Source organism: Patagioenas fasciata, chromosome 2 (genome assembly GCF_037038585.1).
Source record: "Patagioenas fasciata isolate bPatFas1 chromosome 2, bPatFas1.hap1, whole genome shotgun sequence".
Classification (NCBI taxonomy): domain Eukaryota; kingdom Metazoa; phylum Chordata; class Aves; order Columbiformes; family Columbidae; genus Patagioenas; species Patagioenas fasciata.
Window position 1 is genome coordinate 94,044,387 of NC_092521.1, and position 16,400 is coordinate 94,060,786.

At 41.3% G+C, this 16,400-nt stretch overlaps 1 protein-coding gene across 3 annotated transcripts in view; it reads right to left on the reverse strand.

Moving 5' to 3' along the window:
* Window positions 1-3,074: 3,074 nt before the first annotated feature.
* Window positions 3,075-16,400, reverse strand: part of ADTRP (androgen dependent TFPI regulating protein) — a 34,208-nt gene continuing 20,882 nt past the window's right edge. The window contains exons 4-6 of one of the 3 annotated variants that reach the window (XM_065832593.2): window positions 15,901-16,016; window positions 10,719-10,870; window positions 3,075-3,947 (exon numbers count right to left, since the gene is read on the reverse strand). In XM_065832593.2, the coding sequence (XP_065688665.1) occupies window positions 3,904-3,947; window positions 10,719-10,870; window positions 15,901-16,016 (312 nt within the window). In that variant the 3' untranslated portion in view covers window positions 3,075-3,903. Of the gene's footprint in view, window positions 3,948-10,718; window positions 10,871-15,900; window positions 16,017-16,400 lie in introns of those variants that run through there. The other 2 variants (XM_071805539.1, XM_071805540.1) reach the window with 2 other exon arrangements.

Consider the following 16,400-nt stretch of genomic DNA (forward strand, 5'->3'; position numbering starts at 1 on the left):
GAACCTGAGGGTTTGCTTAAATGTTTTGAGAGCGTTTGATAGAAGGTGACATTTGAAACACCAAGTATTATTATTAAAACTTACAGCTCAGAACTATTATTGGGCTGTATCCTAGAGGTTTTACTCAAACCCATGTTTTTAAACACCATTGTCTGGAAGTTAAAGTGTATTGACATCAAACACCTTAGGTATTTGGTTTGCTTTTCAGAAGCATTGAGCTACTTTCAGGGTAGGGTCTCTGGAGACTTTAAAAACACAATAATTTCACTTTGGAGCTTTTGACCACTTGTTACGAGGTCTGACCTATTGTAATTGTGTTTGGTTTATACCTTCTTTTTTTTCCAAACAGTTAGTTCAGTCACAAACACTTCTTAGGTGTAAGCAATAGCTTTAGTTCAGGAACAGAATTTGATATTTGATATTGAGGTCCTTCACTCCACACAGCAAATAACCTCTTCCTCTGAGGTAACCAGGTAATCAGTAAGGTTGAATGCTACCAAAAATTATGAAGCCATTTATGAATGCAATGGTATTTTTTTCCCAATATTTACTGAATAACTTGCCTGGGAAATGGGTCTTAGTTTGATTCTCATGGTTGATTCTAAGCCTCTCTTACCAATACCCCTGAGACTCTCTGGTTAATTTTGTGGCACAAAGTATTTAATTATGTGCTTTGCCAAGTGAATACAAGGTCTCAAATTGAATTTTAGCCTCCCTGGGCAACTATTTTAAATTCTTTGGTAAAATGTAAATGCATATTTTCTGAATGCTAGATCCTGGCCCCATATCCATCAAAGCAAATCTTCAGTAGTTCCACTGGAGGCCTGGAACAATCCTAAGTTATGTTATTGAGGTCAGATTGTGACCCTGAAGCTCTGACACAGATTCAAGCCAAGAAATTTGTGTGGGAAATTGGGGAGGGCATAAATTAGCACTTGCTTATGCTATTTGCAGGAGTAAACCGCTACAAAGGTGTGAGCTAACATGAAAGCTCCTAATCGTGGTGGATACTGCTTTCCAGCTGTTTTTGCTGGAAATAAGGCTTTGTGTATGGTATAGGTCCTTATTTTCTGATGGTGATCTATATCAAATAACAACCAATTTTATTTCCTCCAACTGTCCCCATCCCTCTCCTTCCCTCCAAAGAAAAATCGCTTAATCTTGTAAAAAGAAAGTGCAGAGGTAGGTTCTAGTAGTTTGTTGCTGTTGTTTTGGGTTTGGTTTTGTTTGTTTTTGTTTGGTTGTTTTTTTTTTTTTTTCCCTTCTGGTTAATTTAAACCTTCATTTTGCTCCCTCTGCCAAACAAAAGTGACAGATCTAAATAGCATTAGGAAATTGTGGTTGTCATATTGCACATTGTACTGTGGAAAAAATTAATTGCTGGTTTTTTTGCCTGAGGGTTTAAGCAGTGGTCCCTTCATCTGACTGGGTGCATGTCGTTTTCCTCCTGATTGAGACTGCGTACCATCAAGCAGCATGAAAGGATTCCTGTACAGCTGCACTGGGTGAGTGGGCGGGCATCTCATTCAGTAATAACATCTAATTTATACAGCCATGAAAATCTACAGCTATAAATAAACAGTTTTGACTGACTTTGCATACTTACTCAAAATAAAATGAGAGAGAGAAAGAGAAACAGACTGGAAAGAGAATCTAGTGTCAGTGTTGTAAAGGCTAGATCCTTACTCAGAGTACCTCAGTCAAACCTTTTTGAAATCACAGGGAAAATGTCGGTTTGTGAAAAGAGATGCACACTGTCTTACTTACAGGGCTGTGTGTGCATCGGAGAAAGAAGCAAAGCAAACCTGAATTCCCAGCAGCCGTGTTTCGGAGACAGATGTTCCTGATCACTTTTTCCAGGCTAGACATGAGGAAGAAATTTTTTATGACTCTGGTGAAACACTGGCACAGTTTGCCCAGAGAGGTGGTAGATGCCCCATCCCTGGAGACATTCCAGGCCAGGCTGGATGGGGCTCTGAGCAACCTGATCTAGTTGAAGATGTCCCTGCCCATTGCAGGGTGTTGGACTAGATGGCCTTTGAAGGTTCCTTCCAACACAAACTATTCTGTGATTCTATAGTCACTTTCCCAAAGGGCATGCCTGGGATCCATCCTCTCCATGCAGGACGTAGCAGACAGCAAAGCCTCTTCTGAGCCCTTTTCAAAGAAAGAAACACCCCCACCCTCACCCCAATTCTTCTCAAACCCCCGTAGTCCAGCAGCACAGTCACCATGCTAGATCCCGAGGGTGATCCCAAATGTGAGCAGGAGCTGAGGGTAATATCTGCCATTCAGCTCCTCTGGTTGGATGTGGAAAAAACTGTCCCCTGTGTCAGGGACCAGGCTTTGTTTTGAGTTTCTGACATTTAAACTGTTTGCACTGAACTACCAGGGCAAAATAAAATAACTTTAAAAAGAGAGAGGAAAAAATACGCCATAAACCTGTACAGGGAGTCTTCTGAACTTTCTCCTCTTCCCTAATTCCCTTCGTGGCTTTTTCTTCTGTCTGTCTCTCTGAAATATTTCCTTTGACCAACATCTTTCAGCTGAATTCTTTCCATGTTCTCAGTTAGCCTCAACAGAAAAGGAAGGGGGGTGGGGGTGGGGATGGGGGGTGTGCAATTGCTTACATTCTCCTTGCAAAGTTAACTGGAGCAAGTTACATAGATAACTGGGAATTATTGAATGCATGCACCAAGTTAATTGAGTTAACTTAGTTCACAGTCTAGCCCTAATATGTTAACTTCCCAGACTAGAATTTTATCAGGTGCTTAACATTTGAGAAGAACAATCTTATGTATATACTTTTTTTTTTTTTTTATGGCTCACAAGCAGCTTACAATGTGTTTAGTTTTTACTAAGCTCCAGCAGCATTCGAAAGATAAAAATAACACCCTGGTGAACTGTGTGCACAGTAGCTCTAATCTGAGGGTTTTGGCAATGAGGATGGAGTTAGACATTCAAATACCACGACCAGTTTCAAATCCTCGTTTGAATGCAGGGCTAATAACAGAAATCTTTCTATTTCACGTTGACCATTAAGGAACACTTACACTACTGTCAGTTTTGCCTGTTTATTGGAGTTTACAAAGCAGATCTTCAGTGTTTTAGATGTTAACGAGATGTTGAGGCTAATAACAGAAATCAACTATATTGAGAAAGATTAGTAAACATGTGAATGGAGTGTAATTATATGTCAGGCAGCTTTATGTTAAACAGTGCTTTAAATTAACATGCTTTCTGTCAAAGCAATCATACAGTCAGTATAATTAAGTTACTTTTGCTACAAGATTAACTGAAATCAAGAAAAAGGAAGAAAGTGTTGCATTCAGATTTCCTGTTAAAATGGAGGGGAGATATTATGCATATTAATATTCCAAAATGTTTCTCGTTAGAAGAACTTGGCTTCATGGTGAACCTTCTGAGCAGACTTTCCTAATTACAGCCCTTGTTAGCCCAATTTGTTATCTATCTAGCTTGGAAGTTACAGCACTGTTAAAATTATCCCTCCTCTTAATTTTTTCCAGACTTGATGAAGAGCAATCCAAACAAGAGCTGGCTCACATTCACAGGTCTTTTACAGAGTGGTGCCAAGCTCATGAGGGAGTTCATTTACCAGTGACGAGTTTTAACCATGGACACATCCTCACGTACATTGTGCAAGAGATGAGAAATCTCTGTAAACAGATGAACACAGTTTTTTTCCTCATAGCAGTTGCAGAGTTATCATGTAAGAGGCAAACATTTCATATTTTCCACCAGTTTTCCATATGTCTGATGACAAGATGGCTTCACCAGAAGCTGCAATGCATTGGAGAAAGGGTTTATCACGGCTGCATTTATTTTCCTCTACTTCATGACTTCAGCATTCATGGAGAGATTGTTTGGCTTGAAGACGAGGGTTCACTTGCCTTTCTGCCTGTAGTCCAGTATTACTATTGCATCTCCTGTTAAGAGGCAGAGGAGAAGAGATTATTGGGGAAAAGAAGGCGCAAGAGAGAAGTGGTCTCACAGATCAAGCCATTGGGCCAGGAACACATCATCCTCCCCAGCCTCCCAACATCCCTGGGGAACCAAACCTGTCTGGGAGTGGGAGTGAGATATTGGTGCACGGCTTGTACCTGCTGCTAATGCCAAAGTGCTACAGAAGTCAAACGAGCCAGGGATGTCCCCAGTAAGTGAGACATTACTTGACTCCTGAGGGCTGATTTGAAATCTACCATGGGCCACATCCATTGAGAATAACAGTGCTTTGCTAGTGTGGAAAATTATCTGGCCCCAAACAAACTTAGCTTGACGTAAGAGTATTTTGAAAAGCTTTAAAAATAAAGCTTGTTTGGGAAGGCAGCAGATATTAATTGCTGCAGCTAAGATATCTGGAGCATCCTCACATGGTTGGCCAGGATGGCACAGGACCTACTGAAGACCCACAGCTTTCTGGAGCACCTGTTAGAGACCAGATGTGCTACTGTGAGGCACGGAGTGTGGCAATAACCCAATATTTGTGTACCTTATCTAAAGCACTGTCTCTTCTTCCCTGCTGATCACTTAAACACAGGTGCTTTCCTTGTCCGTAGACCTCAGAGGCTCTGCAACACTGATTATTTTTTTTTTCTTTCCAGCCTGCACGGCATTTGGCAATTGATCTGATATGGAACAAAATCCTGGCATTTCTTCCTTCCCAAATGAGCCTAAAAGTGTTGTGTGCTGACCAAACAGGTATTTTAAAGATGGTGGGGGGGGGAAATAAATGTCCCACCAAAAAGGAGACTAGCCTGTTAGGCCAGGGACAGTATATTAGCAAGCACCTGTTACTTTCTTGCCTCCGGTGATGAAATTGTAAGCCCTGGCTTGCCAGAGCTTCCGATCCCATCTCCCTCCAGTGGATCATCAGATAAACTTGTCAGCAAGAGTAAGGCATGTGACAGATGGTGCAGGTTTTCTTTAAATAGCCAGGCTCCTGTACCCGAGGGGTAATCTGCACCTCGGGGGAGTGACAAATATGAAGGATATAAATACGCCATCACAGGTTTGCAGCACAACTAGGGTGGATGGATGAGACAAAAGTCCAACTTGAGATATTCTATGCTTCTATAATTCTATGAAAAAGTTAATACACATATTTAGGTTGCAAACTCTGGGCTGTAAATCCTCTTAAACTTGAGTTCCATTCACTAGCAGTATAGTGAAATTTTAGATATAAACTTCATTTGTTCACTGAAAGAAATAGGCATACCCTGGACTTCTATTCTTTGTTCTTAAAGGCATGATAGAACAAATGAAGATATCTTCTGGCAAGGAGGCTCAATTCAAAAATCTCACCTGGAGCCTAAAGGAGAGGGTTTTAATAACCAAGTGTGGAACCTCTGTTTGGATCAATACTGACCTGCAGAACATGGGCATTTTAACATTTACACAAAAACTGCTGTTTATAAGCCTGTACAGGTACAATGGTAGAATGACTTCGTGCCCCACACAGATGCCCTTGGCACCCCTTCATTTGCCCTTCTGGTTTCTGCAATCTCCATAGCTGCTTGGGAGAATGAGGGCATCAAGAATTCAATTGTGTTACAGTATTGCTTTGTATTGCACAGATTCATGAGCTGTCGCACAGGCTGGTTTTCCTGATAGCTGACTACAGAGTATTAAAGGAGCTTGATTTCACAAGCATGTAAATACAAAAATAAAATTCAGGGAAAAACAATCAGATCCTAAAACATGTTATATGTTTCTGGAAAACACATTTCATGCCAAATTACTTCAAAGAGAAAAGGAAAAATATATTAAAGAAAAGATTGCCATCTAACTTTAGCTCAGTCTTGGGTGAATATATTTCAGCAATGTCTCTGCAAGATATTCAAGAGCTCCCAGAAGACCTGGAGAAGGACATCCATCCATGCCCTGGGCACAAGGAAGTTATCCCACCATAAGTTTCCTCTTTTTCCTGAGAGCAACGGCTCTTATTCTTGTTGTGCTGCCTTATCCCTTGCTTTACAGTATCATTTATTTCGGCTTTGCCCCTGGTGTTCCTCAGCCAGCCATTGGCCAAAGCTTTCCATTCCTAGGGAGAGTGAGCAGCCAGACATGGGGCTGTTGGAGCTGCTGCTTGCTCTGGTAGCTAGCCTCCCTTCCTGCCTCGTTTCTCCCCCAAAAGACAGTTCCACCACCTGGGGGTGAGCATTTTTCTGGACTTGGCAGAGGCTTTGCAGCTGTAAAGATCTTGCAAGTGATTTGCTCAGTGTCCCTCAGCAGGCATTTAAATTACTGGTGGAGCAGGTAACTGTTGTTATGTCATGTGTTGAAATGAAGCAGCTGGATGTGGTGGGGTTTTTTGTTGTTTTTTGTTTTACCCCAAGTGTGTTAAACAGAAGGCAAATGAATGTGCTCCATCTTCAAATGCTGGTACCAGAGAAGAGACCTCACCTGAAATGTTGCTTTGTCTGATGTGCAGAACTTCGATCTGAATTTCTCCCAAGCATCTGGTTGTCTCACCAGGAACAAAACCCCAGGGAAAATGACTTGGTTTTATTTTGGGGGGGTTCTAGTTTGACTGGTCAAAGAAACATGAGAGCAGTTGCCTGCATGATGTTTTCTACCCATTGGGATTGGGAGAAGCTATCACAGGGTTCATCTTTGGTGCTCAGACCGTGCAGCCAAATTCTTGGCTGAGGTAAATTTATGGCAGTAAAAGAATAAGACCATTGTTTCCAATTATCCTCTTTGGAGTTTCTGTATTGCTCAACATTGTCTAGTACTCTAGAAACTCTGGGATTTAAAACAAACAAAAAAAAAAGTCATTACTGGTACTATTTTCTGTGCCTCTCAGGCTGTGCAGCTGGGTTGCCTTAGTTACCGCCAATCCAACTGTGCAAGGGGAGGAAGAGGCACATGAGAGATAATACATTTTTAAAACCTCCAATACAGTATGAAACAGTTTGTCTATAAATAATAAAACAAATTTAGGGTCTGGCATCTTTTGGCTGTTTTGAAAAGGAAAAACAAGGTTATCTTATTTGACAGCCTGGATTTTCCAGCTCTCAAAAACGATACTGCATCTTTTTGCTCAAGCACAGGGTATAGCTTTAAGAATAACTTGCTCAAAGCTGAAAGCTGCCATCCATAGACTTTGGAATAAGTTGGAGCTGAATATGTATATATATTTACAGTGAAAAAATAAATATTTATGTAGCTGGTTTTAGGAAAAGTGATAGTGGCCTGAAGCTATAAAGGAACATGGAAAAGAGCCCATATGAAGCATGGTACACTGTGGGCTAAGCTTCATTTGCAGCCTACATTCTGCCAGAGGATGTAAGTCTAGAAGGAATGTCCAGTTCTGGGCCCCTCAGTTCAGGAAGGACAGGAAACTGCTGGAGAGAGTCCAGCGCAGGGCAACAAAGATGATGAAGGGAGTGGAGCATCTCCCTTATGAGGAAAGGCTGAGGGAGCTGGGTCTCTTTAGCTTGGAGGAGACTGAGGGGTGACCTTATTAATGTTTACAAATATATAAAGGGTGAGTGTCATGAGGATGGAGCCAGGCTCTTCTTGGTGACAACCGATGATCGGACAAGGGATAATGGGTTCAAACTGGAACACAAAAGGTTCCACTTAAATTTGAGAAGAAACTTCTTCTCAGTGAGGGTGACAGAGCATTGGAACAGGCTGTCCAGGGGGATTGTGGAGTCTCCTTCTCTGGAGACATTCAAAACCCGCCTGCATGCCTTCCTGTGTAACCCCATCCAGGTGTGGTGAGGCTCCAGCGGGTGGATTGGACTAGATGATCTTTCGAGGTCCCTTCCAATCCCTAACATTCTGTGATTCTGTGAAGGAAACCAGGCTTGCCACTGATGTGGAGTTATTTGTTAACCACTTCTTGTACCTTCAAATTAACGCAGCTTATCTGAACACAAACTCAGCCAGCTTTCTTCCTTCAAGTGGAAAGGAAAGAAAAATGAGCATGCTGCCTGGGATGAAGCCTGGTCACAGCAGTCCAGGCAGGTGCCACCAGCATCAGATCTAAATGCTTGGTGGCCACAGGTGTTATGGAAGATGATGTTTCCAGATGTGCCTGTAGGAACTATTGAATTATTCTGTAACTCAGACTGTGGCTTTGGGGGATAAAGCAGGCAGCAAAAGGGAGGGCAGAAGTACCCTTCCATGTGTCCTTTCTTTTGGGAGAGGGAGGAGGTGAGCGGAATGGAGGGTGAGGAGAAGTGAAAACATTTGTCCTCTACCACCACAGATTATTTTGCTTTGTGTGTGTGTGGTTTGTTGGTTGGTTTTATTTTGTTTTGTTTTGATTTTATATTGTTTTGTTTTGCTTTCCTCTTTTTTTTTCTCTGTAGGTTTATTTTAACTGCATCATGTACCTTATTGTGATGGGAAGGTGAGACAGAGAACAGTAGGATGAATAAGAGCCATTTTTACTGTTAGAAGAAAGGTATGCTGGTATTGTGTCCTCAGTCAGTTTGCAGCTGTTTTTACTCTAGCAATGCCGAGCCAAAGATTTGTCTCAGTCAGGAACATATTAAAACCCTGGCGCATTGTAATTTGGAATATCTTCCCTCTGGCTGTGTTTCAATGCTTATTGGGACCCTGTTATCAATACCAGCTTAAGGAAGTCCTACCCTTCCCTTGAATAGTCACAGCCAGGAAATGGACTCAGAAATTGATCCAAGTTGAAAACAGTTCCTGCTTGCAAGAAACAGGCATGTGTGGTAGAGTAGGAAGGAGTGAGTAGTGGTGGGCAGGAGCTTATAGAGAAATTATTGCTGCCAAAGCCCCCTTTATTATCAAACTGCAGCCTCACATACCACAGTTTCCAGCTGTTGGGATGTGGCTTCTTTTGTTGGTGTATGGCAAATCTAGGGGATGCCTCCATTCTTGGGGATGAATTGCTGAGGATGCACATGAAGTGGCAAGAGTTGGCACAGACAGGGGGAACCATGACTCAGGGGGAGCATCCTGCATGTGGATGAAGGCACCACGTAGTTGTTAAGGCTGCGATTTTGTGGTTCTTTTGGAAAATATCAAGTATGCGTGGAGAAGCAGATCCACCACACACAAGAGGCCTCTCTGGATTGCAAGATCACATTAGACATCAAGAGAAGATATTGTGTATGCCAAGTTTAAATGTATTCTTTGAGGTCACATTCAAGCTACCACAACTGGAGGTGATTTTCAACCTTTCTGTGTGCACAGAACAGAAAGCTGAGTGCTTGCACTGGTTCCTAGAAATCTCTTGAATTAACATCTCTTTATCACATGAGTATATCTAGTCAGCTGTTCAAAATGTGTCTAATTCTTGCAGTTAATTTGATCTCTGCTTGGCACGATGTTCTGTATGGTCAAGTAACACCTTGGAAATAAAATTATTTTAGTTTTTATTATCTCCAACTTACATATCTCTAGGCCTGAAATTACAAATATGTACTCAGTGATGAAAAAATCTGATATTTAGATGATAAAACGTCTGATACAAGATCTATACTGTCTTGCAGTGGTGATGTTGTGGTCTTTGATTAAATACAGAGGCAAAAGTTATTAGTAGTAATGGTTACTATTTATGTGATGCCTCTTAAACTAGAGCTAGTGAAGAAAGGCTGTGAGTTTGTTTTCATTTACCAGCAATCCTCATCTTGTTTCATGTTTATGCAAGAACAGAATTCAGCCAGAATTTCCAAACATGGACATGTAGAGCAAGCATCTTATTTGCAAAGGTATCAAGCAGTGAAGTTGGTTATTCAGCACATTTGAAAGTCAATCTGCTGCTTTTAGGTAATCGAGTGCGGATGGTGAGAGACCAGCTACAGACACTCTACTTTGGCTTGACAGGCATGTGAGACTTCACAAAATGCATCAGGCATCAAATGTTCCCTGAGAACAGAGGGAGGTTGTCTTATTTAATTTCAGAGGTGTTTTTGCAGGGTTTTTTCTTTCATCAGAAAACAGGTTTAAGAAATTGCAAATGTTCGCACATTTGTCCTAAATAAAATACACACATTTTCCTAACAGAAACACTTTCACCCTCAGAAACTTAATGCTGATTGAAAGAGAGGAAACCAGAAAGGAAACTAATAATACTAATAAAATCCCAGGCCAAACCCCCAAAGTTACTTCATCAGTTCTCTCTTCCAACTGTTGAATGTGTGCTCCTAAACTATTTTTTTCTAACTGCTCATTTGTCCAAGGAGACTGACTTTCACTTTCTTCAAATCACTGCTGATTATTCCACTACTGAAGCAGAAGGGAAATGTTCTCAACAACCTGTTAAAATTTCCTGAAACACTGCTTTACTCACGGAGCTGCTGCGATGCTTTCATTTGGATGCACTGATGCTTTTCTATAAATTGTCAGTGAACAGTGCCATTCTCTAATCAGAAACACACGACGGATGCGGGTGTAAGAGTATCAGCCAGAGAGGTTTTGCTTCTCTGGAGCTTCATTTGAGAAGGAATTAGAAATTCATTGGTTATGCTGGTAAGAGGTGCTGCTCAAGCCGCATTGGAGAAAATTGGCCCAGATTTTATATGGTAACACTGGGATTCTTGCCCCGATTTTTTTGTGTGTTTATTATTAGCTGGTTAGGACCTGGCAATCTCTATCAGACACCCAAATGCCACCCCCCTTCCTCTCCCCACCTGCCTAAGTAATCACAGGAATCCATTTTAGATTTTTTTTTTTTCTTATGGCTAGAAGTGAAAAACAAAACTTGGACTGACCCCATATCATACGGTTGAGAAACTCCCCGAAGTTGTAGAAAGTGACGATGACACCAAGGCTAGCAGCGAAAAAGGCTACTAGCCCGGCCGGGTTGAACAATGCAAAGAGAGGATATACCCACTCTCCCGTTACAGAATAAATCCACAGGACCCTAGTAAAAGAGAGAAATGACCTTTGGTTAGGACCATTCAGTTAGAACAACCACTTCATGATTTCTAACTCCTGAAGGGCCAAGTTATCAAAACGGTCTTGATACAGACAAAATTAGCTCAGCTGTTGATACATCTCCTCACATTTGGGCTATTTGCTGTGAAGCACACTTGAGCCACTGCTAAATTAGATGGGTTTCAGGGCAGGCTGAAATGCACATAATGTTCTGCCATCACCCCGGTGGCATTGGCTATTAATGGCAGTAACATAGCAATAAAATAGCAAAATACTCAGAAATGTGCACTTGGCTTATTCAAATAAGCTCTTATGTGTCTGCTCTTTAGTTACAACAGCTTTTCAGTCCCTATCCAGATCTTGAGGATCCGTGGAGACGAAGTGATGTTTTTCACAGTCTCTACGCTCCTGATGTTTTCAGGAGTGGAGAGGGCAAGGGGAATTCTTCAGCACCTCTTCTCTCAGTTGAACAGGAGGAGCAGGTAGGTAGGAAGCAGAGACGTAGCTGCTTTGTTTTGGAACCATTTGCAAAGCAGCATATGTAAAGGGGAAAAAAAAAAGAAAAAGGATGTCTGCTTTACAGGGCTTTTTTTCCTCTACTTAGGCCTTCTCTTTCTGCCTTTTTCTTCTCTCTGAAAACATCTGATAGTAGTTGTCAGTTCACTGATATTATTTTTTTTTTATTTATAGATCATGAGAATGGCTGATAGCAAATGCCTGGATGTAAGAATACAAAAATGGTCTTTATATATTGAATATAGTAAAAAAATACATTTTTATGGATGCAGCTATATATCTTTCTATTGGATGTGTAGAGAATATAGTAAAATATTGGACAGGCCTCCAGTGACTGTTATGAGGATGTGCCATTCTAATGACAGGCAGCACTTCCCTAAAAAGAACCTTTGGGTCCAAGGAGTCCTAAAAGGTTTAATTCTTGACTAAAAAAAAATAAAAAAATAAAAATCAAATCAAACCAAGCCAAACAAAAACCCCCCACATCTGAGGAGTTTACCATACTTTCCACAGCAGTGTTAACACAGGAATGCAATCCCACTCTCTCTGAAGGTACCCAGCCTGACGCTTTGCACTGAGCACCACACCTCAAAGAGAAGTGACAAGCCAACTGGCCCACCAGCCTGAAAATGTGTCACAAAACTGAAGAATGGGAGCATGCTAAGAAAAAACACGTCTGAAAAGATGATTTTTCATTTCTCTAGTTAGAACAGAAAAGGGTAGGGTACAAAAAAGGAGGTTTTTTCCTTGCCTCTGAGGAGAAATTCGCTAATCCTCACCTAAGAGATAGAGTGGGGAAATGGAGGGGTTTGGTAGAGGAGCTGTCTGAGTTGAGCATGGAAATGTTGTGTAGATATTTATTTCCATAATTTAAGATAGCTTCTTTCATCAAACAAACTGGGCTGTAAAACAGCTACGTAATTTAAAGAACAAAAACAACCTGCACAAAAGGCTGCAGCAAAGCTGAGAAGAAATACCAAATCCTGGATGCCAACAGGAGACCATGCAATGTCAGTAAGCATTCTTCACTGCGTAGGGCTACTATTTTCTTAACGTGCCTTGAACAATAAAACAGAGAGTGACAATTGTCTATTTCATATAATGCGGAACTAAATTATCTTAATCCAATTCAGCCACCTGACATGCCTGATATGAAGCACTTCCACCCATATTTTCAAGCCTAAACAAATGGCTATGCAGAAACACTAAAGTACTTTCAGCTTTCTAACTTGGTGGGAGATGTGTGTTGCCAGTTGTTTTGTTTGTTTTGGTTTGGTTTTTGTTTTTGTTGTTGCTGTTGGTTTTTGTTTGGTTGGTTTTTGTTTTGTTTTTATTTTGTTTTGTTTTTTAATCTTGGGGCATGCCTCCAGATTCCTGAGCTTACTCATTTTGATCACAGAATAGTTCACAGTTTTGGGGTTTTTTTTTTTTTTAGTTTTGTGTGTTTGTTTGTTTGTTTGTTTGTTTGTTTTTCCCCTAGGGATTTCATAAAATGCACCCTACAACTTACAGATGCATATTGCTTATTTTTCATGGCTAATCACCTGTGAAATATACATGCAGGATTCAGAGGCTTATTGTTTTGACAATTTCGTTTTACCCAATTTCAATTTTTACCAAGAATTTACCTTGGATATCAGTAGTGAGTCAGAAACAGACAACACCCAGAATAATGGGGAGGATATATTGAAATAACAGCCCTGGGTATAACCAAAGTTGCCAAACCGCTATAGGATAGAGGACAGCATATAGATACCAGAGAGAGTTGATGCACTGTCATACTACAGGAGCTGGACTCAATGACCCTTGTGGGTCCCTTCCAACTCAGGACATTCTATGATTCCACAAATGGATGTAACGGGGGAAATTATCCTGTTCTAATTACCTGTCCATTAATGATAATGGAACCACCGTATTTACTGAGGGAAAAAATAATTAACAAAAAAAAAGCATCTATAGGGAATTATTAAATAGAATGATCCAGAACAGAGAAAACATATTAGCCACATACAAGCTCTCTGAGGCTGTGGTTAATTCAAAATTAAGAGGTTGTGAGCTGAAAATGAGCACACAGTGAAGAAAAAATATTTTGATTCCTAACAGAGGTGGAATATGGGCATATTACAAGAAAGCCATTAGCCTTTAGATTTAATTTGATTTGGGTTTTTATGTATTTTAGATTTTTTATACAGAGGCAATCTGTAGTGATTTATATTCCCTCACAAAGGTAATTTGAACTTTTCTCCAGAAACACGTGCAAAACTGTGAAGATTAATATTTATTTTATACTGATCTACTACCACTGAAATGGAAAAGGGCAATCTATTGTTACTTCTTCTTAAGATTTTAAAATGTCAGTTTTAAAATTTATATAGTCTTCAGCATTTTCAATGTGATGACTCCATGAGTAAGGTATTACCTAATGCAACCAGGGGATTCAAGGTCCATCCTTGTAAGAATTAACTAACATGCCTAATGCTTCTCTTCACCCCGGTGTCCCACAACTGAAGGTGACCTTTCCTTTTGGAACACTACAGGTATTCAAAGCCCTGCGCAGAGGCAAGTACCTGGTGCAAGGCATCACTGGCTGCCCGGTTTCTCGCTGCCTTGCTGGGACCAGTCAGTTCTCATCCCACCAATACTGGGGAAGGGAAGTTTAAGGAGAGGCTCATTTGAAGGACAGCGTTGCTTGCAAAACGTAAGATACCCAAATGCGGCTATTAAATAACTGGGTTGTAGCACTGACAGTAAAATACATACACGTGTTAAGATTTCCGTGCACAGGCTAAAGCATTTTTCAGTTAGTTGAAAGCTGCTATCTCTGGTTACAGGGAATCAAGACAAACAGGGAAAAGGAAAGTAGGTGGGAGGTGGTTCTTTGCTGCCTCAGGAGGAGAGAAAGCAGCAATATTGAAATCCTAGTATCATTTATCCAGTTATCCGAGCCTTGGGCCAAGCTCTCTAAGGGACCACCTTCCACTCAGGACCCTGGCAGCATCATGTAACATCAATTCAGAGAAGATACTGGGAGGGCTCAGATGTGTTAATCCTTGTGTAGATCCTCATCCTTGGATGAGGATTCTGGCCCTGGTGTGAACCATTTCTCCTGTGAGGTGAAATTACTCAGTTTATAGGGACTTTAGGAGAAAGCGTGGCACATGTCACTGCAGTAGTCACCTGGAGAGCTGTCTGGTCTCAAAGACAGTAAAAACCAAATGCTGTCAGAAGACAAGAAAAACAAAGCTGGTGTTAAGCAACTGAGTGAACCAAAGCATAGGAAAGGAATTTAGGAAGCCGTGGTTGTAATCCTATTAGGCTGTGGGCTGGATAAGGATAAATGTCTCCCAACTTGCTTACATAAAATAGCGATGAAGTCCATGGCTTCCACAGCCACTCTGAGGTGTTTCAGGTCACAGGAATATTTCAGCTATGCAGTTTTTCTATTTCAGATTTTCATTCTGTGGACTGAATGTAGTCTCTAGCTCAGAGTGGGAGCTGCTGGGTAGGAATGGGAAGGATGGGTTCCTTCATAGTTGCCAGTGACTTCTCAGAAAGCTTTGCATGAGAACAAGACCCTTCCTTGCTGATCAGTTGTTCTGTATCTTTCACTCTGGTGCCCAGCTACTTCCTGAGCTCTAGAAATTGATATCACAATGTACCTTGAAACTATATGGACCTGTTCCTGAGCTGAGTGTCAACATAAGGCACCATCAGAGTGGGTCGAAGTGTTGACAGCTGCCCATAGTTAGGTGGAGTGGCCAGTGCCTCCAGACCTTGGCACTGCAGTTGGGGTGCAATGAGCAGGAGCGGATGCAAACCCAGCTCCAGGGGTCTGTGATGCACACAGAGATGGGGGGAGGGTTATGGGTGGAGTATAGGGGGCCTGGTTAGATATAGTTTATTCTCTTAGGATAATATTCCCACAGGTTGGAGATCAACTGTGGCACATTTCTGGAAACTTAGGTGGTGTCCATGGGGGGAGTGGGAGGTGGCAATGGGGGAGTTGCTTCCTCGCTACCTGTCAGTTTGCACCTGGCTCTGAGTATCATTTTCTGTTTCAGGTTTCTAAACCCAGTCATGCATCCCTGACAAATATCAAACTGAGTTTTACTCCTCTTCTGCTCCCATGACCTCCAGGCCTCTGAGATTTGGTGGTTTTGCAGTGAGAGGACAGCAACAGAGGTAAACTTCATGGTACTGGTAGAAAAGAAAGGAGAACTCCAGCTCAGCAGAAATAACTCAAACTACTCCAGAGTTTATGGCAGTTTAGTTGCCTTTCTATTAGAGGTCTCAGGATTTGTATCGTGTTTGAAGAAACCTTTTCTGCCTGTGTCTGGAAATAATTCTCATGAGTCTCAGTTGAGGTTTAAATGACTTCTCCACAGAACAGACTACTGTCTCCCATGTGCCTGGGAGGGAACATAAACTAAGCATAGTGTTCAGCCTAGTTTTACAAAGTAGGTTACTTGAAGAAAATGTTTTAAAGTACGTAATACTTACCAACTGATATACAGAAAAGCGACACATCCCAATAGGATCAATCCCTTCTTCTTTGCTGGGTAACGATGTGGTGTGGCAAGGATTTCCAGGACAGCAATTGGCAATACAGCTGTGTGCTGAGGAGAAAAGAGAGTCCATCACTGGTGGGCCACAGTGCCTCTCCTTTGGTCATTGCTGATCACAAAGCTCACGAGCCTGCCCGTGAGTAAAGCAGCATTTAACAATACTGAATGTGAGTGTATACAAGCACACATATATAATCTTTTTTGTAGTGAAGAAGTACCCCCGCGGTAACAAGCATGGAAATTTTCTTGTTAGTAGACTGTAAAAAGTACTGGAACAAAGTCTACCTTTCAGATTATCTGCATTACTTTAAAAAAAGGTGAATTTTCCTTTTACATTTTCTAATGCAACAAACTCTTTGTTAATTCCCATTAGAGTACAAAAGACTTTGATGTCTATTGTTATGTGTGCTTGAGGATGTCAAAAGTCTCTTCCTT